This window comes from Anser anser (assembly GCF_964211835.1).
Source record: "Anser anser genome assembly, chromosome: Z".
In the NCBI taxonomy this organism is placed as follows: domain Eukaryota; kingdom Metazoa; phylum Chordata; class Aves; order Anseriformes; family Anatidae; genus Anser; species Anser anser.
This window is the reverse complement of record NC_139723.1, coordinates 17,205,064-17,228,391: the sequence shown is the minus strand read 5'-3', so window position 1 is coordinate 17,228,391 and position 23,328 is coordinate 17,205,064. Positions and strand designations below refer to the sequence as shown.

Genomic DNA, 23,328 nt, shown 5'->3' with positions numbered 1-23,328 from the left:
TATCCTAAGTAGATGTTTGCTGTGATTCAATATTGTTGATTTCCTATTAATAGAAAATATAAAAAATCATTCTAACACATCTTTACAGGTGCTGTCGTACTCGAAATTTCATGTTTTTCTGAAGCTGAAAGAATATATATGCTAGTTAAAGATACAACTGTCAATGACAAGCCTCTGAATGCTGTGGTGATTCCTGAAGTTATGGTAAGAGATGAAGTTGAACTTAAAATCGCATCTAAAAGAAAGAGCACTACCATCAACCTTTTTTTTTCTTTTTTTTTTCCTGGAAATAAATAAAAAATGCATGTTGCTCAAGGAAGCCATACAATGAGTTTATATAACTAGTGTGATGAAGAAATAGTAATTGAGAGCTTGTACTTAATATACCTAATATACTACCGTGACTTAAGTCACTTGTCCTATTACTATTGAGTTGTGAAGAAGTGTGAGTATAACACATTCAAGGAAGGGTGCAGAGATGGTAGCCATGCTCTTTCCAGTGATGACAAGAGGCAATGGGCAGAAACTGAGTATCAGGAATATCAGGAAGCACTTCATTTCTGTGAGGGTGATGGAGAACTGGCACAGGTTGGTCAGAGAGGCTGTGGAGTTTCCAGCTTTGGAGGTCTTCTAAAGCTGCCTGGAAGTGGTCCTGGGCACCCTACCCCAGGTGTCCCTGCTTAAGCAGGGGGTTGGACCAAATGACCTGCAGAGGTCCTTGGCAGCCTCAACCAGTCTGTGATTCTGTGAAAGACATATAGATACCCTAGTGGGATGAAATGACTGACATAGTTGAGATATGCAGCTTCATTGGTTTTAACATAACTGTGATGACTCAGTTAAAACATCTGACATCTGCCAGATGCTTTTGCCATACTTCCAGGATGCTACATTAACAATAATAATAAGAAGAAATTGGTCATTAAAGAACTTCATGAAGTTGGGCGTGGGGTGAATTTTCATTCTTGGTTTAAAGGGTGTGAGGCTGGTAGGGAAGAAGGAGCAGATACATCTTCCTTGGGGAGAGCAGCGTTACATAGTGGTCCTTGATCACTTCTAAGTCTGCAAGAGTTTGAGTAAAGCACTTGCCTTGACTTCACTGCTGTGAAAAATACTTTTTTTTTTTTTCCTTGACTGGTAAAAATCAATCATTTTGTCGAAATCTGCACCTCATGCAGACGTTAGACTGTGCAAGAGTCCTTTCACAGTTTCAGGCTTGGTTCTAATTTATTATTTTTCATGGCTACAAACCACTTTGCTATGAATCACTTAGGTTTATAATAGGCTTCATGTTAATAAGGCAGATTCAGGGTGTGAAGAGGGAAATGGTTGATTGAACAAAATGTTTTTGTACCAGGATGATGTAGGTTCTGTCCAGAAGACAGGGTAGCCATAATTACTTTCTATTGACCTGTTGTGTATCTTGCAGTTACTCTTTCTGGAGTTTTATTATGGCAAATGAACTGAGAATCTTGATTTGACTTGTTCTTTAGAACTGCATAGAAGTATGAAAGCTTCACAAAATACATTATTAGTGAGAACTGTGAGACAACTTCAGGTGGGAGGGTGTCAAGTTCAATATCAGGAGTAAGGCCATTAATTGCATACTTAAATGCCAGCTTTTCTATTTAAAGAGTCCTATGCTTGTCAAAGTTTTCTGATGGGAATTTCTTTTTATAGATAAGCAGATACTAGTGGCAGTGCTTTTGTTTAGCTTGCAATATTACAAACTATCCCTCCTCCAAAAAAGTGAAAGACTTGTTCTTGTGCGTGCATGGGTATTATGTTTTTGTGAGATCATTAGAAACTAATCTCCCCTCCCATCTAGGTTTCAACACTTTTTATCAGAAATAGAACAAAGATGGGAATGGTTTTGGATACTATCAGGGGAGGTCCCAGTCGACTGGCGGCTAGCAAATGTGACGCCCATCTACAAGAAGGGTCGGAGGGCAGACCCGGGGAACTATAGGCCTGGTAGTTTGACATCAGTGCCAGGGAAGCTCATGGAGCAGATTATCTTGCGTGTCATTAGGTGGCACTTGCAGGGCAAGCAGGCGATCAGGCCCAGTCAGCATGGGTTCATGAAAGGCAGGTCCTGCTTGACGAACCTGATCTCCTTCTATGACAAAGTGACACGCTTGGTGGATGAGGGAAAGGCTGTGGATGTGGTCTACATTGACTTCAGTAAGGCTTTTGACACTGTTTCCCACAACATTCTCCTTGAGAAACTCGCAGCTCTTGGCTTGGACTGGCGTACGCTTCATTGGGTTAGAAACTGGCTGGGTAGCCGGGCCCAAAGAGTTGTGGTGAATGGAGCCAAATCCAGTTGGAGGCCGGTCACTAGTGGAGTCCCCCAGGGCTCAGTACTGGGGCCAGTTCTCCTTAATATCTTTATCGATGACCTGGATGAGGGCGTCCAGTGCACCCTCAGTAAGTTTGCAGATGACACCAAGTTAGGTGCGTGTGTCGATCTGCTTGAGGGTAGGAAGGCTCTGCAGGAGGATCTGGATAGTCTGGAGCGATGGGCTGAGGCCAACTGTATGAAGTTCAACAAGGCCAAGTGCCGGGTCCTGCACCTGGGGCATAACAACCCCAAGCAGCGCTACAGGCTGGGAGATGAGTGGTTGGAAAGCTGCCTGGCAGAGAAGGACCTGGGAGTATTGGTTGACAGTCGGCTGAATATGAGCCAGCAGTGTGCTCAGGTGGCCAAGAAGGCCAACAGCATCCTGGCTTGCATAAGAAACAGTGTGGCCAGCAGGGCTAGGGAAGTGATTGTCCCCCTGTACTCGGCTCTGGTGAGGCCGCACCTCGAGTACTATGTTCAGTTTTGGGCCCCTTGCTATGAGAAGGACGTCAAGGTACTCGAGAGAGTCCAGAGAAGGGCGACGAAGCTGGTGAGGGGTCTGGAGAACAAGTCTTACGAGGAGCGGCTGAGGGAGCTGGGGTTGTTCAGCCTGGAGAAGAGGAGGCTCAGGGGTGACCTTATCGCTCTCTATAGGTACCTTAAAGGAGTCGTTAGCAAGTTGGGGGTTGCTCTGTTCTCCCACGTGCCTGGTGACAGGACAAGGGGGAATGGGCTAAAGTTGTGCCAGGGGAGGTTTAGATTGGATATTAGGAAGAACTTCTTTACTGAAAGGGCTGTTAGGCATTGGAATGGGCTGCCCAGGGAAGTGGTTGAGTTACCATCCCTGGAGGTCTTTAAGAGACGTTTAGATGTTGAGCTTAGTGATATGGTTTAGTGGAGGACTTGTTAGTATTAGGTAAAAGAGGTTGGACTGGGTGATCTTGGAGGTCTCTTCCAACCTAGACGATTTGGTGATTCTGTGGTTGTTTAGGTAAATATGTTATGAGCCTAGATGTGGTGTATTGGTGTGTGAAGTTGAACATATCCACTCTGCTGCTGATGTGTCTGGGTTTCTGACATTACATATGTTTGATGTGAGCTTTTTGATGCCAGCAAAATGTAGATAATGCAGTCTTTTATCTGATGCAAGATACTTCTTAGAAACTCCATTTCAGGGGACTGATTGGATGAATTTCTGAATATAAGAAGGAGAAAGAGGCTGTACATGTGCACATACATTTTCTTTCCATTTCAGCATGTATTGCTTATATCTCACTAAAATGAGCCAAGAGTTAATATGACTGATGTTTCAATTGTGGTTTGTCTGTGTCTAGGCCACACAGCTTTTGCTGTTCACTAATTACCCAGAGTAAACTGAAGAGTGATTGTTGACACTGTTTTGGTAGCTGTTGGACTGAATGACCTTCTGAGGTCCTTTCCAACCTAGATTAATTCTATTATCTTGTGATACTATTAGCTTTTGTTTATATAGTATGTACGTGATCATTTACATGCAGCAACAGGAAATACTTGTACAAGAACTAAGCACAATATTAAACTTACACTCTTTTGACATTCCTCTTGTGGGAGAAATACAAAGAAATTGGGTATGAAGTAATAATGTGTAGCCTTAGAAGGAGAACTGCTGATAAATCAAAGGCCACGGTGTTTTGGCTAATGGCTTTTTCAACTTCAAACAAACAAAGCAAAACAACCCTTCTTAAAATCAATAGAAGCATAGAAGTGAATTAGTGGTTAGCATCTGCTTTGTGTTTTGTTAGTCATTTTTTTAGTCATTTTTCCAACGTGTGATTTACTTGCTCTGGTTTTGGTACACCTTCAAAAGAGTCAGCCTGGTTCTATTCTGGCATGTTCACATCTGCCAGAAGCAATTAGCCCTCTTCTTATCTTTTCTGGTAAGTTTTAATACAGAATCAGTTTGATTCTGTACACAGAATAATGAATACTGAAGCAGTTTGATAACTGCTTATTAGAAAGTCAAGCAATTAGTGTGATCTGATGTTTCAATATCTTGGGCCTGCGAGAGTTTAATAAAATATGGTTTTGTTTCACAATATTTAAGTAAATGGATACTCTCTTTTTGTTACAGCGTGAAAAAAATACAGTCTTATAAAGTTGATCTGCTGTTGTGTTTAAGGGGTACTTCGTTCCAGTCTTGGGCAGCATAGAAGGGTGGAAGGCAGCACAGCACTGAAGCACTGATTTGATAGCTAACTCACCAGAACGGTTTCTGTAGCGTTTGCAGGCAAGGAGGTCATCAGACAGCTAGCTGTAACAAGCCAGTACCAGCACAGCAGGGGCAAGTGTTCGTGGCTGGACCTCTAATCCCCCTTACCAGTGGAACGTGCTCTGATGAAAACCTAGCGTGGGGGGGAGGAAACCTAGTTGGGGGAGGAGGGAGAGGGTTCATTTCTATTGATCTCACAAAACATAATACCCATATTTGAGTTCCTTGAAAGAATTAGAAAGAAATTTCGGAGTTACCCAAGTGGGTGGAACCTTCCATTTCAGTCATTTGTACTAATTCTTCACAGGCATATGTCTGCTTAAAAGCATGATAGTTTAATCACCATCTTAGGCAAAACACCATGAAAGGTTACTTTCCACCTTTCTGCTACCTCCCCAGTTCCCCCAAAAGTCAAGAAATGATTCCTGGAGGTCCTGCTGTGTGGACAGAGCTGCCTCTCCAGCTGCTTTGACAGACCTTGCACGTCATTCTTCATCGGGTGCAGTGCCTCCTTTATGTCCGGGGGAGTCTTGTACGGGAGAGTCACAAGCCCTTGCACATGGGAGATGCTGCAGACAGCCTGCTTGTAAATGTTAAATTTACGTGTTGCTTAGAGATTTCCATCGTTCCTGGAAACAGCTCACCACCCTGGAAGATACGCCGTAATTGTCTTGCAGGCGGGCCCGTGGCACAGAACGCCTTGTTCTCTGTTGTCATTAGATGTGATTACACAGTGCGCACAACAGAGGGGGGATTAGCGTGAGCAATAAATATCCTGCCCCAGCCTGCAGCCACGTTGAGCTAATCCTGACAAATTAAGCAATGCACAGTGACTGTCAGAGTGCCTAAATCACACATCCTCCGTTAGCTGGCTCTGAGAAACACGCAGTAAATTCCTTCCTGAACTCCAGCCAACACAAAGCCCCTCTGCAGACCTCTCTTCTCCAGCTGAATGTGGAAGTCAAGACCAAAGGGGGCAGGGAGTCCTCGGGCGGTGAGTCACACCTCCCCTTCTCAGAGTGTCCCTGCAGGGCTTTAAGGGACCAGGAAAAACTCTGCAGCATCAGAGTGCTGTCCTGCAGCCATCTAGCAGAGGGGCCCGAGCCTTTTAGACAGCACCAGAGCAGCCTGGAAGCTTGTTCTCCTGGAATTTTTAACCCTACCAAGAAGTGATTGTTTTCTTAGAGATTGGTCCTTTCAGGGGTTTTTGCTTCTTACTCTTTTAACCACGAGTGGTGAGAAGCAAGTTAAATGTACGGGTAAGCACACTTGAGAGGACTTCTGTCCTTTCTAGGATACTTTGTTTAGTCTACATGGGTTCTTTCAGTCCTAAATGATTATAATTAAGGGATTTACATTAGAACATACTTGAGCAAAGATGGTTTTTTAGTGGTAGGACTATTCAGTTTACACTACGTGCAGATATTTTTTTAATTCCAGGCATCCTTTGCAGCTGGTTGAGACTCTTAGTAGCACTTAGGGTGAATGTTTCACTTTCTTTTATTTTTTGTACAGTATTGACACTTGGCAACTTGGAAATTTAGATGGCAGTTTTGTGGAAACTGTAAATACATATTTGCAACAACATATACTTGATTGGGTAAGATCTTACTTCGCAAAACACAGCTGTGCTTTTGACTGTCTTGAGATTTACCATGTCTCAAAAATCAGCGTGGTTCCCTGAAGTTCTTTGTGAATTATTTTAGTTGCTTGGGTTTAGAACCAATATGTAGAACTTGTCTGTAAAAGCGAGTAATATAAACATGTGATTAAAGTGTCACTTTAAATGTCTACAACCAATATTTTTTAAAGAATTGATTTCCTAAGAAAGAGAAGGTAATCAAACACTCTTGTCTGCATTCTAGTAGGGTATTTGTTTGGCGTAAGCTTTGGGCTGGTTTCTTTTCTCTCGTTCTTTTATTGTTAAAGTTTTTATTTACTTTGAGCTGCAGAGCTGATTTTTTTTCCTGTTTTTTTCATTCACCTTCTCCCCCCAGCCTCCTTGTTTTATAAAATCCCACAAGTACCTGGGCATTGGACCAAGCCTGAGGTCTCAGATAGCCTGTATTGTTCAGAAAGTTAAAATGACTGGAGATCAAATTTAAGTAGTAAAAAAGAAGCTTTGAAGAGGAAGAGATGGGAAGTGGTCAGGTGGTAATGCAGGGCAGAGCAGAAGCTGGAAAAAGGAGCGTAGGAAGGGAACAGTTATCCAGTGGGAAGCAGTGTTTCCTTTCAGCACTGCTCCACCTTTCGTTGCTGGCAGGATTTTAAAAGGAGTATTCATAACGGGATGTGGCAGATGACAGTGCGATAGCTGATGGAGTAACAAGGAGGGCTGTACTGAAAAGCCAGAGCTTTGCTTGCTCTTTTTATTAATGGCTGTGATGGCTTGAGGGGAGGAAGTCCGCCCCTCTCTTTGGGATGTGTGGATCCTTGAGCTGCTGACCTTACAATTCAAGAAGTATTTCCTTTTGGTGACAGTGGCATGCATTGTTTTGCTTAGGCTTCCACTGCTGGCTACAAATATCCTTCCCATGTACGTAACAGAAATGAACATATCACCCTTTTTGTACGTTGCACACACTTGAGGAAGTGCTTCCCCTCTTCCAGTGAAGCCTGAATGTGGAGGCAGGGGGTGTTTTGGCTTAGCAGCCTCCACAGTGTGGCATGAGGGTGGTTCCTCGGGAGAGCTTTCTCCTGAGGTTGTCTGCTCTTTTTGTCCTAGCATGGTTAAGGGTTGTCTGTCCTTGCACGGTCAGCAGTGCCACCTTTGTCTTGGCAGTTTCTGTTCCACCAGCAGCTAGAAACTGTTGGGGCTCTTCTGGCTTGCTGTCAGCAAAAATATCCTTGTTTGACTTAATTTTTTGGAGTAAACATAAGCATATTCAAACCGGATGTCTCTGCTTAGCTGAATCTAAACCAGGAGGAAGGAAGGGGCAAGAGGAGATACGTATTTCTCCTCCGTCAGCCTTCTTACCTGCTCACCTTCTCCTGGTGTGTTTTGTGCTTACCAGTCATGGCTGATGAAAGAGGATATTTCTCAGGCAGGCAGTGACACAGAGGAGAGATTTTTATGCAGCTGCGGGTATCTTAACACAGAGGGTCAGTGCCCAGCCCTTTCAGGAAAGCACAGTTTGAGGAAATCTCTTGGATATTGGGACACCCCGAGCTATTTTCTAAGCCAGCTGACACATAGACAGTGATGTGGGTTATCTCAACATTGGATGCCAGTTTGCTTCCCCAGTTACTCGATTACATATCCTGATTTCTCTGTCCTGAGAATTGGTTCGCACCCCTGGTGGTTACGTACAGCCATCAGCTGAGGCACGATCTCCTCCCCTCTGTAGCTGTTGGTATCTCTTCGCATGTTTGTAAGCTGCTGTCATGCTGCTGCTTCACCACCCCCTGAATCATTCTTGTCTAAATTGCCTTATATTTAGCACAGTTGTTCTTTTCCCTGAATCCATCCTGTCAGCTGCGTGATGAATTGCTGTTCTCTGAATGCAGTCCAATTTGTAAATACAAATTACCATTACTTAGGGACTGTGGCAAACGTTTCTGTTTCGAAGCAAACTTGTTGAAATGGCCAACAGACTTTTTTAAGCTGTACCTGCCTCACAGCCCAGTAAAAACCCTAAACCCTGTGATAGGATGAATAAAAGGTGCCTTAGAGCGTTATGGTCTGTCTAGAGTCATTTACAAATCGTGTTACAGGATGGTTGAAGGTCCAGCTGAAGACCAGTCTGGGGGAATGTTTCTGCTGATTGTGCCCCTGTGGTGAGTTGGCTGTCCCAGGAGATCCCTGGTGTGCCACCTGAAGGGACTTCCCTCAGAGTGGCTCCTGGAAGGGCAGCAGGATGCCCACAGTGCTCCTGTGCTTTGAGAGCCCTTCAGTGGTGACTGCAGCATGATGAGGATCCTATGATACAGGCACCAAACCTTTCTCATCCTACATGATTCTGAAAATTGCTTTATTCTTCACACTATTCTTCATCATAAAGCTCCATCACCTACTCAGCCCTGGTGAGGCCACACCTGGAGTCTTGTGTCCAGTTCTGGGCTCCCCAGCAGAAGAGGGACATGGAGCTACTGGAGCAAGTCCAAAGGAGAGCTAGGAAGATGATCAGAGGACTGGATCACCTGTCATACAAGGACAGGCTGAGAGAGCTGGTCCTGGTTAGCCTGGAAAGAGAAGGCTGAGGGGAGACCTCATCAATGTCTATAAATATCTAAAGGGAGAGTGTCAAGAGGATGGGACTAGGCTCTTTGGTTGTGCCCAGCAACAGGACAAGAGGCAATGGGCACAATCTGAGGCACAGAAAGTTCCATCTGAATATGAGAGGGCACTTCTTTACTGTGAGGGTGACAGAGCACTGGAACAGGCTGCCCAGAGAGGCAGTGGAGTCTCCTTCTCTGGAGATACTCAAAACCTGCCTGGATACCATCATGGGCAATGTGCTCTAGGTGATCCTGCTCGGCAAGGGGTTGGACTAGATGATCTCCAGAGGTCCCTTCCAGCCTCGGCCATTATGTGATTTTGCAAACTTTTTTACTGGAAATGTGTAGGAAGGACTACTGATAGTGACTTCATTTTTAACATTAGGGCAGACTGTGTAGTTGGAGTGGGATAAGGAAACTCCATTCTCCCAGGAAGACAAAATCAGCAGCTAGCCTTGTCGATTGGGTGTTGAATCTTTTTATTTATTGAGTCCAGATTTTTTTACTAAGCATCAAGGAAATATCAGGAAATACTTTTGAGATGCAGTAGTAATTTTCCTGCCTAGTCATGGTTTTGGCTAATCCTTCTTTCTTTTCTTCATTCAGGCTTCCAAGATACCACAGAACTGCTGGCCTCTTCTTGTATTTGTGAATCCAAAAAGTGGTGGTTTAAAAGGTCGGGATCTGCTGTACAGTTTTAGGAAGCTGCTAAATCCACATCAGGTCTTTGAACTTACCAATGGTGGCCCTCTGCCTGGGTAAGTTGTAGTATTTTTAACATTTTTATCAATGTTATTTTGTTAGGAGTGTTTTTGGTTTTTGTTTTTTGTTTTAAGGAAGGATTAGATTCTCTTATTATGAAGATACAAATTTTTTATGTTTTGTGCCTGGAGACCAAAGTGGTGGATCAGTCTGTCCAGCTGATTCTTACTTAAACAGACTTAAACTTTCAAGTTCTCTAAAGAAAACAGAGTAGTTCCTGATGTATGTGCTTATATCAAGTTAAATAGGGTCAAATCCTGGGAAAGTCATGCGTACTTTACAATAATGCAGGTCTAATAATCATTAAATATAAAAAGATTTTATAATCAAATGGGGACCAAAATAGAAATGTCTTGCCTTACAAGAATGCTCATTTTTTTGCTTTTATTTACTCTAATGTTTCATGGAAACTAAGAGGAAATTATAATAAAATTTTCTATCTTGACTCTTGAAACTTGGCCACAATTGCAGAATTAGCAGGGCCTGCCTGATCACAGCTGCAACATTTCTCAATACAAGGAACAGAACATAATGTGCTTGTAAGGGAGGCAGTAACCAATTACTTGATTTTATCAACACCATTTTGTCACCAACTTCATAAAACTGAAAGCAATGTTTGAAGCCTAGTCAGAGTAGCCTCATTACTTCAGTGCTGCTTTAACAAAGAACTGTTGTGATAAGACCCTCAAAACAAAAGCTTTCATGGAGAAATGCAGCTTATGCAGGAAGCAAGTAAAACAAGCTTCACAAACTTTTTTGTAAGAGCCGTGTAATTTTAATGTCTTTCTAATGTCGTTGAGGCTGCAACTTTGATAACTGGCTCATTTTGCTTTACCCATAAAATATTTCTGCAGCTTTATGGCAAATTGCTTCCACTTGTTTTTTGTTCCTTGTGAAATGAGAGTAAAAATACCTTTGCAGGATGTTTTGGTATGTAGGATGAAAAGCCACGAAGGGTGAGTGTGAATGAAATAGTGCTATGAATAAGAAGTCCTATCAAAATACTACACTTACCATATAGAAATGACTAATTAGAAAACAAAAAAAAAAACTAAATTTCTACAAAGATTTAGAGAGTTCAAATGGAAACCATGAACAGTTAGATCTTTTCCTCTTTGGTGAGGAAAGAAGTGATTAACGATTGATCTCCACCTGAGAAAATGATAGAAGATTGTGATTTTCACTATTTGTAAACAGATCTATCTAAAAGTGTCTGTATTTCCACTCACTTTTTTGAAGTTGATCCTGAGACAGATGGTGAAAGGGGAAAAAATCCAGTAACAATGTCTTATCTTAACGTATGAAGAGACTTTGCTTTTTCTGTATTACATTGTAATGCTTCTTTTCCCCTTTGCTTTGTTTCTCAATGGAGGTTTCACATGTTCTCCAAAGTCCCTTCTTTCCGAGTGCTGGTGTGTGGAGGTGATGGCACCGTGGGTTGGGTTCTTGGTGCCCTGGAGGAGATCAGACACAAGCTGGTGTGCTCAGAGCCCTCTGTTGCCATCTTACCTTTAGGAACAGGTGAGAATCGGGGCAAGCGCTAGCTTCAGGATTGTGTGGCACGTGCTGAAGTCCCAGACTTCTCACTCTTCATGTTTGTGTTTTGTTGTGTTTGGAAGTAGTAATTGCTGGTAAGAGCGACTCTCTTAGGCATAAGCTCTAAATAATGAACATAGAGACATGGACTTGAGGGCACAGAACAGAACAAAGACTAATCTTCCCAGGTAGCTCAGAGCTGTATTCAGCTTTTATTTTACTGCTAAAGTGGGGTTGAATTTAGCAGCTATTGAACCACATTCCTTAAATGTTTGTTTCCTAACGTAGTGGGTGAAAGATCTGATCTCTCATACCCAGCCTGAAGTTGTGCCTACCACATGAGTAAATGCACATTCTTCAGTAAATAGTTCCTTCATTTTGTCTCTTAAGACATTGTCCTTTTTGGTGGTGGTTCATGACAGAGGTATCCCCGGGCTCAGTGGGTAGGCTAACTCCCAGTGCAAGCACACTGCTGACTAGTCTGCTTGCAGTCTGTGGACTGGTATGGTACTGGAAGTCCAGCTGGATCTCTACGTGAGGCTTTGTGCCTGGTTGTCATCCAGGTTTGTCTTCATGTATCCATCTGACAAACAACAGGGTTTTGTGGTGAGGATGCTATGACTGAGTTCTGGCAGGTGCTGTATAGCAAATGTAGTATCAGCTTGTCAACAAAACGTTGGTCACAGTTTGAGTGAAAAATGAGCAGCAGGGGTATGGCTATGGATGTGTCTGAGTGCCCAACTTCCCAACTCCATAACAGGTTTTTCCATTGTTTTTTATGTTTTTTTTCACATGAGACAGCATGTCTGTATGTGACACAAAGCACATATGCAACAAAAAGATTTTTTCATGAGTTTTTTATGATTGTTAAATTTTCAGTCCAATTGTACTACTTCCATGACTTATTTCATAGAATTGTAGAACAGCTTGTGCTGGAAGGGACCTTAAAGATTACCCAGTTCCAAACTGCCCTGCAATGGGCAGGAATGCCACCCGCTAGATCAGGTTGCCCAGGGTCTCCTCCATCTTGTAGAACAGGGCTAATACACTTTTTGATGCTTTTAGCTAGCTTACAAAATGTAGTCATATTTTGGGGTTCTTCATTGTTACCCAGGTAACGACTTAGGGAGAGTCTTACGCTGGGGAGCTGGCTACAGTGGGGAGGACCCCTACTCTATTTTGATTTCCGTGGACGAGGCAGACGACGTTCTTATGGATCGCTGGACTATCCTTTTGGATGCTGAAGAACCTGCTGATGGTGCGGAGAACGGTGTAGCAGAACCTGAGCCTCCAAAGGTGAGCTGGCCACTGTTCAGGTTTGACTCTTAAGAACTGTTGTTCTGTTGAGAGTGACGAGGAAGATAGATACTAGCACCATTTAATCTTTTATTGCTCTCTTATCTAGTGCTTGGGCCTTGCTGAGCTATTCTGTAGTGAACATAGCGTGCGTCCGGATCTGGTGTTTCAATTTGGGTAGGACTGGTTAGTTGCAGAGCACATTTCTTCATAGGTTGGCAAAAAGTATCTGAGAGAAGATCAATTAAAAGATATATGCAGCAGTGGCATGCCTATTTGCTTTGCTTAGGAGGACATATATTTCTCAAGTAAGAAAAACTTCTCAAAGAAAGCCAAAAACTTTCCAGAAGACTAGTGAAACTGGGGTGTTGACCAAAAAAAAACCCACCAACAAATTAAAAAAAAATAAAAAGAGACTACTTTGATCTTTCCTGTTACAGATCAAAAAGTGACTGTAAATTGCAAAAACCTACAGAAATTAAATCCTTCTATCAACTTATTGCTATTGTGTGTCTATATATGCAGCATCTGTTTTATATTTTTGGAGTGAAACACCCTGGCCCTTGGTTTGTTTTACTTATTTCTGTTTAGGAAAATAAAAATGTTGTTTGTAGGTGGTGACTTCAGAGCTTTGTGTGGATACTAGTTCTGTTTATTTTCAGACAAAACCAAGAAATTGGATAGGAAATAGGTGACAAAAAGAAAGTAGAAAATTGTAATAATGGTAGCCCACGTCAAAGATTTTAGTCCAGTTGCTGGAAAATCATAGACGTTGTGTCGGTGGGAGAATTTAAGTTGCTCCGGTTCCAGATATTTTTAACTTGGTGGAGGTGGGTTATCCTGATTTTGGCTGGGAACAAGTTAATTTTCCTCCTAGTAGCTGGTATGGTGCTGTGTTTAGGATGAGAATGATGCTGATAACACACTGATGTTTTTAGTTGTTGCAGAGCAGTGCTTACACAGAACCAAGGCCTTTCCAGGTCCTCGTGCTGCCCCACCAGCGAGGAGACTGGGGGTGCACCAGGAGCTGGGAGGGGACACAGCCAGGACAGCTGGCCCAAATGGACCACAGGGATGTCTCGTACCATGTAGCATCATGCTCAGCAATAAATATAAATACAAAAAGGGGATCTTGTTTTCTTCCGATTCTCTCCCCAATCCTATTGGGCGTGGCTTGAGCACACGGCTGCGTGGTGCTGAGCTGCCTGCCACATTAACCCACAGCACAGGGGTAGATTTGCCCTGAGTGCCTGATGTGATTTTTAAAGATGAAAGGTGAGAGAGTCACGGGCTAGGATAGAAAAGCTGTGGAATGAGCTGGCAGGCAAAGGAAGAATCAATTGGAGAAAGAGTAGAAATCTGTAAAAAATTGCCACATGTAGAGCTATTTAAAATGCAGTTGAGTAGGTGAAGTCAAGGTCATCTAATATATAAGATGAAGTTAAGGAAAAGGATCTTCCCAATGATACCATGATAAGTCCCTGGTTGATGCCAAAAATAGTAGTGGTGTTAGCGTTTAGCAAGTCTTTTAGTTATTGCATAGAATCACTTGGAGAAGTTGGGTTGTCTTTGTTTCTGCATTTACTTTTATTTCTGCCTTTATTATATCTGTCTCTAGCAATTAAGATTAAATTTTGAAGTTGCTTAAAGTTTGGAATTAATAACTACACATATCAACAATTCTTTGTACAGCTTTATTTTTAGTGCAGTGTTTCTGGAAAATATTTTCCTAAATCTGTCAAGATGCAAATGACTTGGAAGAATCATCTGCAACTCTTGCTTTTGTTGAAAAGTTTTGGAACCTCTTTATATATAAACGTAAACCTTGAGCAAATAATACAACTCTTTTTTTTTTTTTTTTCGTTTTTTTTTGACAGATTGTACAGATGAATAATTACTGTGGTCTTGGCATTGATGCAGAGTTGAGCTTGGACTTCCATCATGCTAGAGAAGAAGAACCAGGGAAATTTAATAGCAGGTAATCCTGGGGGAAAACAGAGGTGAGGGATAAGTACTGTAGTACGATATAACTTCCAACTTACACTAAGGCTGATAATCTTGCTACAGGTATTCACAAATAATATTGCTTGAGATAAAGCAGACACAGGGAGGAATTAAAATAGCCATGAACTCTTAGATGCAGAATTTGTTTGGCTTTTCTTTTTTCTTTCTATTCCTTTTTTTTTTTCCAAGAGAGAGCACCAGAGCAGTTTTTGTAAGCCCTGTCACTATTATTCAATATACTTATATGCCAAAAACGTCAATGTCAAATTCAGTGAAATTTCAAGATAGTGGAAATATCTCTTATTCAAAGCTTATAACGGGAGGGAAGGCAATGCTGCTACGTGAATATTAAACACAGCATACATTTCCCACCCTTGCTTACTGGTGTGTTAGCATCTGCATGCTGGTAATAATGATTTAGGAAGAAATCTCTGCATCTCAAGTGAAACAGAGTGATAAAAAAGGTGTGAAGAGAAACCTCCCTCATTCTGGCATGCAGATCATGCAATAATAGTACTTCTTTTTTTTTTCCATAATCACTGAAATTGATGAGGAAAAAGAAAAAACACATTTGTTTAATTAATGAGTAGCTCTTTATAGAAATTGTTCTTGACTGCTCTTTATTCCCCCACACTTGTGAATAAATGTCCTCTAAGTTGTCCCTTGGTTGCCAGAACAAGCTATTACAACTACACAGTATTGCAATCCCAACTATTAAGAATATTTTCTGACAGTTATGAGTGTAATAAAGTGAAGTCTTGCCTGTCTGTCAGTGTAGATGTTGCTCATGCACTTCCTAAAAAATTGAATAAAATACTGTTTGTGGTGTAAATTACTATTAGGACAACAGGCACTGGTTTTTATTTTCAGTCCAATGGATTAAAAACAGCAAGGGTAATAAGTTTGCATATGGCAGTGCCTGTTTTAGTCCATTAAATTGTTCTGGACTTATTTTTGCAGTTAACATAAGTAAATCAGAGTTACACTCATTGTTCTTTTAAAATAAACTACTCTGACTTTGCAAGGCTGCAGCACTTTAAAAGATGTGTCTTTTTCTTATTGACACAGTATTTAAGAGTTATGCTTGGACATTTATTTCCCTATGTGCTTTTAATCTCTCAAATCTTTACCAGCCCATAATGTGCAGCATCAGCAGTATGATTGTCAATGATTTGATATCATTCTTGCAGACCTTCTCCAGGCATATTGGTTATGGTGCAAGCACAGTGTTTTTTTGCAGGAAAGAGAGGGAGGTTTTTTTGTTTTGTTTTGTTTTTCAAATCTGAAGGGCTATATGTTTCTGTGAGTCAAGACATGGGAAAGAGATATGAATTCTGAATTGATACTGAGGCATGGTTTTGCAGGGGACAAGCAGATTGTGCAGCCTAACAGTGCTGATGAAATCGGTGCCTTTCAGTGCCATGTTAAAACTGTTGGCTTTCCCTTTCCCAGGATATGCAAGTGCACACTTGCTAGCCAAACTAGCATTTTTTTTCAATAAATTAACTAAGAAGCATGGCTACTTAATGCCAAATGCAACAGCAGCTGGCATATGAACAGGCTGCTGTTGCATGCGGAATGGGAAGTTTCAGGTGGTGGCAACAGAGTCTGCATGTTGCAGAGTCCGTTGAAGGAAAACAGGTTTGTGTGCTCTTCTGATTTAAGACCTTAGGCTGGTAAACATCCTGAAAACTGTGTGCTTTCTGGCTTCACGCTGTAGAGTGTCTTTACAGGCTCAGGACTCCTTACCTTGGGCTAGCAGCTCACAGTGAAATGATGACTTCCTTGCAGGGAGATAAGTGCGTCAACACCAAACTTGCACCACAGAGCAGGCAGAAGCAGTGTATGTTTTGGCATTGCTGGTTTCTACATTGTTGAGTGCCAGGCTTTGTGATTTTATTTTATTTTTTTCACAGTATAAAACTAAGGATCAGGGCATCCTCCTTCATTCCTCATTTTCTGTGGGGTCCCGGAACAGTCTTTAGAATTGCCTGTTAGGGAGAAGATCACATTTCTTTGTGTCATCCAAAATGGGCAGGATGTTTCTGTGACAAGCATTCTCATGGCTGTAAGATTAAGCAGAGAAAAGGTTTTGCACAATTTCAAGCAATTTTAAAATTGTCTTTTGAGGATACAAAACTCCTATTGGTGGAGAGAAGGTTTGAAAGTATTGATTGTTTGATTTGTCAGTTCTGGATTTTAAAGTGCTGCAACAGCTGATGTGTCTAAATTAGTTTTTTCTGTGTTGGGGGTGTTGAAAGTGAGCCTAGTAAAGCTCTTTCACTGTCAATAACATCACCTTAATAAAATCACCCAAACAGAGACTGATGATTACCTTTTGCAGTGGTGGCATCCCTTAGGTGGGATTGTTAAATTGCAAGACTAGATGAAAGGTACTCACCTTGTTTTCTTTGATCTGCTTTCCATACTCTGTGCTGCAATTCTGAATGCCAACTCCCTTTCAAGAGATGTTTCCTAGCTGTTTATTAATGTTCATGGGAAACTGCAGTTCATCTAAAAATGCCTGCTGGCACATAGAATTCTTATCCAGCACCTGTAAATAAAAGAGTTCCCCAAATTTACCCTCCTGCATATGCAGTGGTGGTAGGAGCTCTGAAGAATCTGGCTTTTTGCATCAGCTCACTTGGCTTTGTGTCTCCTGAAACGTGGTTTCTTTATTTTGATTTTGTGAAAGCCTGGAGAGTGCTTATGGATGGCTCTTGCTTTCCCTGACCACAAGAGAATCTTGCTGCTTGGGCAACAACCACAGAGACGGTTCAACTTACAGCATAGTTGATGGTTTGATGTCTCCCTGAGTCTATGGAGTTAGACTTAGTCATGGGCTCGTTAAAAGAAAAGGGTGTTTTTTCTGTTTGTTCTTCCAAGAATAAACATGGGATTGCAATGCTTGAAAACAGCTATTTACCTTCATAGTCCATAAAACTGGTCCTATATAGGATCACCTTTTAACTTCATCTATTCTGACTTAATTAGCTAAATTGAAGTATCAGTCCAATATTTGAATGCCTTTCTGGTAGGGTGTAGTTTTATGACTTTGGCCAATGGGGCATTAAGTAGTATGTTGGCTATATCTGTAGAGCATCTTCTGTAGAAAAATTAACTGAAAGGTGATTCCTGAGCTTTGTAGGTCAAGTCCCCACACTGGTCTGAGTAGTAGGATGTTACTTTGATATCTGTGCTCTAGAGAACCTTCCAAATAATTCTGGGATGACATAATGGTGCAAGTGTTGCAGCTGAACTGCTGCAGAGACTCACTGGCTCCATGGGGACGGATGACCTGCATATAAAGCCCTTCCCTCCTCTTGTCATCCCCATCAGTGTCATTTACAGCAGTGACTGCAATGTGAGCCTTGCCTCCAAATAGAAAGCTCAAGGTCCTTCAGCACAAATAAGGCGTTGGAGACTGCTTCAAAGATTAGTTCTTCCTTCCTGCCTTACTAATTAACTGTTGTGAGACTACTGTCAGTACAATGTATGTAAACAAGGGTTTGCTTTAGGAAATGATGCGTTTTTCTACCAAGTGGGCAAGTTAGTATGTTACTCGCTACTGCTAGCAATGGACTGACAACTTCTGCTTGGACTTTCCCACCAAATCATGCCATGCCCTACACGTAGATGCACAAAGAAGGGTGGTGCCTCTGTCTAGTAGTGTACGTTCAAAGTTCACCCTTCCAAGCTCAACTAGCCATTTTTTAATCGTAAAATCTTTCAGTCACCTTCACAACCATTAAGTAGGTACTGGCATGGTAACGTTACAGAAATCAATTTGTTCTTTTCTGGTCTCGATGTCCTAATAGGATGCATAGCTGAAATGGAATATGTGTGCAAAAATAAGAGTAATAGTATTTGATCTCTGACAATTTTTACACTTTGTTATGTGTCACGGGGTGCCCTACCCAATGTATCCTGTGGACCTCAGAGGCCAACTCTTTCTTAGAACTCTCGTAATTCAGAACAGTGTCTGCAGTTATGTCACTGTGTCATATTCTGTTAGTTTCTCTAGGCTTCTCACTTGGCACAACTACAGTTTGTACTTCTTGAGGATACTTAAAGTATTTTGTTTCCTACCTGTTTTATTTTATTTTTTAGTTGTATGTAATGCATTCAAATCAGACATATCTCTTGGTCTTGTCTGGAGTGGAAACATATTAAGTGGTCTTCCCTCACCTACTGTTAATTCAGTGCTGTTTAAAACAGTTAGCATGTACGATGAATCATTCCCAATGTAATAACTTAAAAGAACTGAACAGTCTCTGTCTGGAGAGTTGACAGTAGCCCACATGCTAAATTGGCTGTCTTCCCCACTTGAATGTCTACATCATTCAGGCATAATGCTAGGGACATTCTGCAGAGTTGGATTCCAATGACACCCATGTGTTAATCGGTACGAATAAATCCTTCTTCTTTTAAGGTTATCCTGAAGGCCATGTATTCAAAGGTTACCATTATTGAAGAAAAGAGTATCTGTATTTAACTGACATTTGTTTACATAACTCTTCAAATACTTTGACATTTCAAGGGATGCCATAAAATCTTCCTAGTCTTTTCTTTACTCTAAAATTAGATGCGTTAGAGCTCTGCCACAAACTACTAATCATGTTTTTAATTTCTACAGCTGAGTATGGTTAAATGAATTAGCAGTATGTAAAGCCCAGACTCCTGGTGTTTTCTGCCTTAATTATTCTACCATTGCATGATAAATCAGTTAAAAATGTTTCATGACATCTATTAGGTCTTAATCAGTAATACAGTTTTTCGGCCCAGAAGTTTATTTATCAGAGTTATTGCCTCTCCACATCTCTGCATCTCCACATGCCTAGACAGCACAATTCTTCTAGTAAGTAAAAAGTATATGAAGTAGTAGTTTGTGCCTTATGCTTTGTTTCTGTAATAAAAAATTGAAAAGCTCTTTAAACATGCCCACTAGAGGACAATGATATGCTAGCACATGTTCAACAAAAATAGTGCTGTTCTGTGGCTTACCTTTTAGTTACATGATGCTTGTCTGCTCCTAGGTTTCACAACAAAGGAGTTTATGTGAAAGTTGGGCTGCAGAAGATAAGTCATACCAGAAATCTTCACAAAGACATAAAGCTTCAGGTGGATCAGCGAGAGGTGGAGTTGCCAAGTATAGAAGGACTCATTTTTATTAATATACCCAGGTAAAATTGACAGGAAGCATCTTATGTAGATACATGTTTGCATGTATGTGTGCAAAACTGCTTGGTACTTAAGCATCACTCCTGACGTTAAATGGTCTGGACTGATAGGTGACTGTTCCTGGATATTTTTGATTATTGCTGAACTGTGGGTTTGCAGCTGAGAGCCTAGCTCTTAATACCATTTTAACATTGCTTTTCTTATCCTTCGAAAGTCACAGTGTTGCTCCAAAAAAGGTGGTAGGTACTACCTTGTTTTCCCAGTGCAACCCCCTGTACATTTGCTACTTCGTATCCTGTGTCCTAACAGTAATTTGGAGTGATATCCTCATCAAAGGTATATGTGGAGTTGGTGATGCTGCTACCCAGGTAGCTGTGGAAAACCTGCAGCTCAGATACCTGTTGTGGGGGCCGTACTGACACCAGCAGGGAGGTGGAATTACTGTTCTGTAAGAAAGAATGGCAGCTCTTTTGGAAACCTGCCTTCCTTGAATTTGCTGGTGATGAGTGACTTTTTTTCGTTTGTACAGTAACAGCAGGTCATTAGTGTTGCCATACTACTGGTTTCAAATAGACTCTTAACCTTAAAACTACCTGAGAATTGTGAAGAAGAAAAGATCAGGATTAGCACTGAGCAGTCTATGCACCAAAAGAATAAACAACTGATTTGAGTAAGGAAGGTCAATACTGCATGAAAAGCAATGCCATGTTAAATTGTCAGAAGCATTTGAAGCGACTGAAGTGCAGGAACACCTGCTTAACTACTGAGTTCTTTTGAATGGGAAATACTTACTCAATCCTTCTTTCACTCCTCAAAGATCTGATCAGAAGTTTTCCAGATTTTAGAAAAGCATTTCTTGCTCTCACGGTGCAGGAAAGCTCCCTCTCACTGGTGCGGAGCAGAGTGCCTAGCTTTTGAAGTCTGACAGACCAGACATCCCTGGCGGGGTGGTCACTGTGGTGTGTTCTCTGCACAGCTGGGGGTCTGGAGCCGATCTCTGGGGCTCTGACAGTGATGACCGCTTTGAGAAACCACGCATTGACGACGGCCTGCTGGAAGTTGTTGGTGTGACTGGCGTTGTTCACATGGTAAGTTAACAACCAAGTGAGAACAGAGGAAACACATTTCTGTGAACCAGTTGAATGAGCCTCTCTGGTAAATGCATTTTCTCAGACTAGTTTATTTTCATAATAAACAGTACACTGCAAGTCCTAAAAATAGGCATCAGTGCTAGAGTTACACCATCATTTAATCAAGCTCTTGTTTTTTCATGCAGAAGTGGTTGCAGACCATAAAGAGAGTTCGTGAGCAACATCAGCTGTCTGTGAATAAATGTTCAGGAGTTTAGCTGTAACTGGTATGCCCTTTCACAGCCCGCAGTGCCCCTTGTAGCCTGTGTATTAGCTTGCTATGAAGATCCATATTTAGGTGCCATGTGACAATAGATGGAAAGGAAACTGAAGAAATCTGTGTTAGGATGGGAAGTATGAGAACTGTGAAGTTCTTATTAAAAGAGCATGGGAAAATGCTTGATGCAGGCTTTGAACTAAGGCCTTAAACATACATGCATATATGGTGCATAAATATACATAGATATGGAACACAAATATATGTATGTATAAATACCCTTTATCATGGTGTCAAAACCAAATAGTTCATAAGATGAAAGCAATATTTCATTTTAATGTCATAAGAACGCCCACTCTTCACTTAGTATGTGTACACAAAATCTTGGCATACCTCAAAGCAATCAGGGCAGAGATGCTTTTTAGAGAGGTATCTTTATAATTATCTGCCACAGGCATTCTAATACCTGTCTCTTAGAACCTGATACTTGTCAGAAATGCTACATGAAGCATATTGTATACCAGTTGTGCAAGGAATATTATCACTCAATCAGTGTAGCTTTCATTCTTCCGTGTAGTATGTATTTTTCAACGGCCTGCTATTAGCAATGCAGTCCTGTGGAATGATGCATTATTTTTGTCTTTTCTTTGGATTTGTTTCACTATTTTAAGAAATCTGCACTGAAAAGGTATATGTGGTCAGGTAACTAGAGACAACAAATCCATACAACTACCAAAAATGGAAAGGTGGGTACTTAAAATTGTTTGTGCAGCTCAACCTTTGGTGTCAGCCAACTTTACGGTGTTGTAATTTAGTTCTTTTAAGGAAGACAAATATAAATTTTTCCATTAGGAGAACTGGTTTGGTAGAGATCCTTGAAAGTTTTTTTTGTTAGAAGCACCAAGGAATGAACATACTGCTTCTGAATATAAACGTTAACAAACCAATGCTCTTATTTTGTGATCTTGTATTAAGATTTTTACCTGTATGTTGATGTTTGCACATGTTCCCCAAGACAATTTTTAGCAGCAGAGTTGCCTTTGCATCTTTTTTTGTGGTTGACGCTGATCCTATTAACTGAAGATGAATATGGAGTTGAGTATCGTAAATCTCTGTCTCCATGATTTATGATAATGTGCTTTTAGGTTTTGGCATTTCACATGCACCAGAGTCTGTGTGTATGGTTAGTTGTTTTGAAAAAGTGTTTACTACTTTGTGGAGGAGGGGAGTAGAAGCAAACATGACTTTGTGAATGCATGCTCTTTTCCCAATGTGAATGTACAAGTGATTCCACTGTATAAGTTATTTTGCCTCTGGCAACTTGCAAGAGGATAAGTTATGCTTCATGCACTAATTAAATGATTAATTTTGCATCAGTAAAGGCATCCGATACAGATTTTGCCTAGGCAGTTCTTTAACTTGAAACTTAAAACGTCAGATAAGAATAAAACTGTATCCACCCAGTCTAAGGGCAGCTATTATTTGCATTTCTTTGTTCACTGGGGTGTTTGATAATCCAGACTTTTACTTCCTAACAGGGTCAAGTCCAAGGTGGTTTTCGATCAGGCATCCGCATAGCCCAGGGCTCGTATTTTCGTGTAACACTCCTAAAGCCAATTCCAGTTCAAGTTGATGGAGAGCCCTGGATTCAGGCCCCAGGACAGATTATTATTTCTGCTGCCGGACCAAAGGTAATGGCTGTACGTTTGTCTCAAAAATCTGACTTTGTTTCTCCAGTGGATATTACTATATTATCTTACTCATCGGTTGTGTTCTGATGCTTAACTTCAAAGGAGCTAGTCAGCACAGTGTAGTAACTGTTGGATAAATACATAGCCTTTCCTACAGAGAATGGTTTGAGGGCCCTCTCCACTGGGTCAGATGAGGCTTGCGTTTAAGAAAGTAGTCCTTGGTAGTCCCTGAGCTTCAGCCAAGTGACTTAGTCTTCACTCCTGTATTGAGATCTCCAGGCAGTGTTGCTTGCTCTGAAATAGATCACAATTATGGGGCCATGGTAGGACTGCAGTGTGCAAGGAACAAAACAGTCTGCTGGCTGTGCTGGAAGAGGGAGAGTCTGTCAGAAAGCAGCAAAGGAGAAAAGTGAATACTGGAGGAGGAAAGTCTGAGGGAAAAAAAAAAGAGGCTTTAGAAATAACTGGTGTCTGTTTTTCCCTGGTCTTCCAGTGTATATACAAAAGAAAAAGAGCATCAGCTGCTTAAGAATTAACTTTTGATATTGAAATTGTGATATAAATGTTTTGCAGTGGTTGACTCTGTTAGGTGTGCATTCATCTGCTACCTTAAGGACACCTTTTTAACTCTCAGAAGTTTGTTGCTATGGACAAGACATATCCCCACAAGGAGGGCTACCAGAAAAATAGCCCTTGCAGAT

The 23,328-nt window shown here is 41.3% G+C and overlaps 1 protein-coding gene across 2 annotated transcripts in view; it reads left to right on the top strand.

Moving 5' to 3' along the window:
- The window catches only part of DGKQ (diacylglycerol kinase theta), a 93,135-nt gene that overhangs the window by 61,472 nt on the left and 8,335 nt on the right, over positions 1-23,328 (top strand). For both annotated transcript variants that reach the window (XM_083816208.1, XM_083816207.1), the window contains 8 exons: positions 89-204; positions 9,417-9,568; positions 10,945-11,093; positions 12,223-12,404; positions 14,282-14,382; positions 19,445-19,591; positions 20,566-20,677; positions 22,475-22,627. In XM_083816208.1, coding sequence (XP_083672334.1) covers positions 89-204; positions 9,417-9,568; positions 10,945-11,093; positions 12,223-12,404; positions 14,282-14,382; positions 19,445-19,591; positions 20,566-20,677; positions 22,475-22,627 — 1,112 coding nt within the window. The remainder of the gene's footprint in view (positions 1-88; positions 205-9,416; positions 9,569-10,944; positions 11,094-12,222; positions 12,405-14,281; positions 14,383-19,444; positions 19,592-20,565; positions 20,678-22,474; positions 22,628-23,328) is intronic.